Below are 3566 nucleotides of genomic sequence, written 5' to 3' on the forward strand. Positions count from 1 at the left end.
GTGGCCGTGGACGTGGCCCCGCTGAGCCAGGGCGGGCCAGTGGGCGGCAGCGACGTGCGGCACCCCGCTTCCCTCGCCAGCTCGGGCTCCTCCGGGTCTCCCTCCAGCAGCATCAAGATGTCCAGTTCTACCAGCAGCTTGACGTCCAGCAGCAGTTTTTCCGACGGCTTCAAGGGCCCGGGGTCAGAGGCTCGGGTCAAAGACAAGGCCGCTCACCAGGTCCCGAGCGGCACCGCCGAGCACAGACCGCGCAACACTCCGTTCATGGGCATCATGGATAAGACGGCCCGGTTCCAGCAGCAGAGCAACCCTCCGGGCCGCACCTGGCACACGGCCGTGTCCGAGGCGCTGCTGCCGCACACGCCTGCAGCCGGCCCGCAGGCCTCGAACCCGGAGAAGCCGTCCCTCAAGCAGGCAGCGGGGTATCACAGCCAAGCCAAAGCCTGTGCCGTGGCCACCCTGGGGGGCAGCATCCACAACGGGGCCCCCGTGAAGGAGCTGGAAGAAAGGAAGTGCCCGGTGCCAGCCCACTGTCAAGATACCAGGGTCAGCAAGACTGTTGCTCATCTGTACCAGGAAAGCATCGCCAAACAGCAGCCTCACCTCGGCAACGAAGCCCACAGGAGTCACCTTCCCGCGGCCAAGCCAAAGCGCTCATTCATAGAGTCCAATGTGTGAGCTGGAAGAGAGACCTGCTGGGAATTGGGAAAACTGTGTGTTGGCTCTTGGTGGTCATTAAAGTGGTTTTTTGTGTGTGTGGTTTTTTTTTGAGAAAAATTATTTTTCAGCCATATTTTTTTTTCTTTTTTTCCCTTGGGGGTGGATCAGATTTATTTAAAATGTGGGATGAAATTTCTTTGATAAATACCAGAAGTCACCTTCAATAAGAATGCTAACCAGAATTGAAAACTGCAATTAGTTATGCCTATTAAAATTAAACACTTAAGGCAGCCAAATAACTAGTGCTTTTCTCTTAAGAAATTGTTTGGTTTTTATCACTTTTCTCCTAGCCTTCGCTGTGTGATAAGATCATAATATTTCTTAGAGAATATAAATGTCTAGTCCTCTGCTCTATGGGAAAAATCATACCGTTTCTTCGAGAATATAAATGTCTAGTGATAGTTTTAACTCATGACTAAATTGCCAGATAATGTATTCTGGAAAAGATGGAATTTTCTAGTTACAGTTCCATTGAGTCAAATCCCAGTTTATATATCTATATATAAAATTAAGACCCCAGTGATTTCTAGCTGAATGTGTGTGACTATAAATGTTATATACCTGATTTTCTTAAGCAAAATACAGGAACAGCCAAGTATTGTTCCCTTCGTAGCTGTTCCCTGAAGAGGATTAAGCACTTATTTCTGTTATGGTCTTCATTAAACATATTTTTATAGCACCTTTTTTGAGCTATCTTCCCATTTCAAGGTGTTTTAATATTTGGAAACAGTGTAAGCTATCTGGAATCCTGATTGGTGGTCAAGTTGGATTGGGGCTAGAATACTAAGAATATAGCATTCTCGGTGACATAAATTAGCCTTCAACAGGGATAGCACTCCTGCAACAAGCCTTCCGAGGTCCTTTAAGGACAATATTTAATTTGGATCCTTAAAGTCTGGTTCATTGGTTGCTTTTGTTTTATTATACAATCATTATTTTATAGTCACACGTTGCATAAATAGCCAAGTGTATCCAGACATGTATATACTATTTCAAGTAGCTAATCTTTTAAAAAAAATGTCATATATTTGCATGTTCTTTGTAAACATCATCCATGCTGGTTATTGCACTGAACACTATATTATTATGGCATGTTAACAGTGTACCAGTAACGGCACTTTATTTCATTTATATGAACACCTTTGAGGTGCTACTTAAGTTCAAACTGATGTATTATTCGTTTGTAAAGATAAGGTACAGGAATGAACCTTGGATTAAAGGTATTTTTATATGAAAATGGTGTGCTATTGAAGGATGTTAAAATGCTAGTTTGAGAGAGGCGGGAGTGTGTTTGTTTTATACATTGGGATGTGAAATTTATTTTCTAGCATTGGGGAGAAGGAAGTTCTATATTTACAGAATGTTTTAAAAATGAATCGTCGTAATGAAGTTCCTGTGAGCATCCTTATGGTTTTGTACGAATAGGAATCTTCTGGTGTTATTCTGCAACATTTGTTCCTGTTGTATTTTGTACAGCTTTGTTGTTGTTTTATAGGCTTTTCATGAGTTCTGCTATAACTTCTATGGCTTATTTATTGTTTTCTTTAATATTTGTGCGTCTTACTCTTTTGTTATGTAGTTTTGTTTCTGCACAACTACTGTACTTTTCCACATGGAATAAAGACTATTAATAGAATTTGTTTTGCATTACTTTAAAGCAACCATGGGTAAGTAGAAATGTCCTGGTGACAACTATCTGCCTTGCTTTAATCCAGGGTGATCTTGTTACCCTAGAGCAGTGGTCGGCAAACCGTGGCTGGCGAGCCACGTGCAGCTCTTCGGCCCCTTGAGTGTGGCTCTTCCACAAAATACCACGTATGGGTGTACGGACGCGCATGTACAGTGCGATTGAAACTTTGTGGCCCATGCGCAGAAATCAGTTTTTGGTCTGGGCGAGTCTATTTTGAAGAAGTGGCATTAGAAGAAGTGGGGGGTGTCGGTCAGTCGGCGACGGGAGACACGGCACAGGTGGGCCGCGGGATATGCAGCGCGGGGGAGGCGTACAAGATTCATGCACGAGTTGAAATGGAGAGAGTACGCAGATCTGTTCCTGCATAACAAGGTACGTTGGTTATCAAGAGGAAACATTTTGAAACGTTTTGCTTCCTTATTAGCAGAAATTAAAGCATTTCTCCTTGAGAAGGGTGTTCACTATCCAGAACTAAGGAACGATCAGTGGATCCAAAAATTTTATTTCATGGTAGACGTTACGTCTCATCTAAATCAGCTTAATTGTAAACTACAGGGGAAAGGAAACACAATTTTTTCGATGTTAGAAGAAATTATTTAATTCGAAAACAAATGATCTCCTTTTGCTCAAGGTTAGCCTTTGTTAAAAAACCTCTCAATGCGACTGTAACAGAAATAAGCTTTTCTCCCTTTAATATTGACATTGGGAACTTTGAAATGCAATTGCTGGATTTAAAAAAAACAACTGTGGAGCTCGAAATTTGAATGTCTTTGTGCTGATATAGAAATATTGGAGAAAAACAAATGTGAACTTAGTTCACAGCACAAGTGGTCTGCTTTGAAAGACCTGGAGAAGGAAGATGTTGATTTTTAACACCTGGAATAGTATTCCTGACTCATATAATCAACTGAAAAAAAACAAAACTATCGTTTGCTGTTCTTTCCTTATTCGGATTTACATATTTATGCGAACAATCATTTTCAAGCATGAACTTCATCAAGAGTAAATTGAGAAGTCATCTTATTGATGAGAACCTGGAATCGTGCCTAAAATTAAAAACAACATACAAACCTGACTTACCCAAACTTTCCAAGGAGATGCAAGGCCATTGTTCACATTAGTGTTTGTCAGTCATTGCCATGATTTAATTTTATGG

General features: G+C 41.8%; 1 protein-coding gene across 1 annotated transcript in view; it reads left to right on the top strand.

Moving 5' to 3' along the window:
- The window catches only part of TANC1 (tetratricopeptide repeat, ankyrin repeat and coiled-coil containing 1), a 176040-nt gene extending 173684 nt beyond the window's left edge, over positions 1–2356 (top strand). Inside the window, exon 27 of the mRNA XM_015565775.1 lies at positions 1–2356. Coding sequence (XP_015421261.1) covers positions 1–678 — 678 coding nt within the window. The 3' untranslated portion in view covers positions 679–2356.
- The last annotated feature ends 1210 nt before the right edge of the window (positions 2357–3566 follow it).

Source organism: Myotis davidii, unplaced genomic scaffold (genome assembly GCF_000327345.1).
Source record: "Myotis davidii unplaced genomic scaffold, ASM32734v1 scaffold59, whole genome shotgun sequence".
Classification (NCBI taxonomy): Eukaryota; Metazoa; Chordata; class Mammalia; order Chiroptera; family Vespertilionidae; genus Myotis; species Myotis davidii.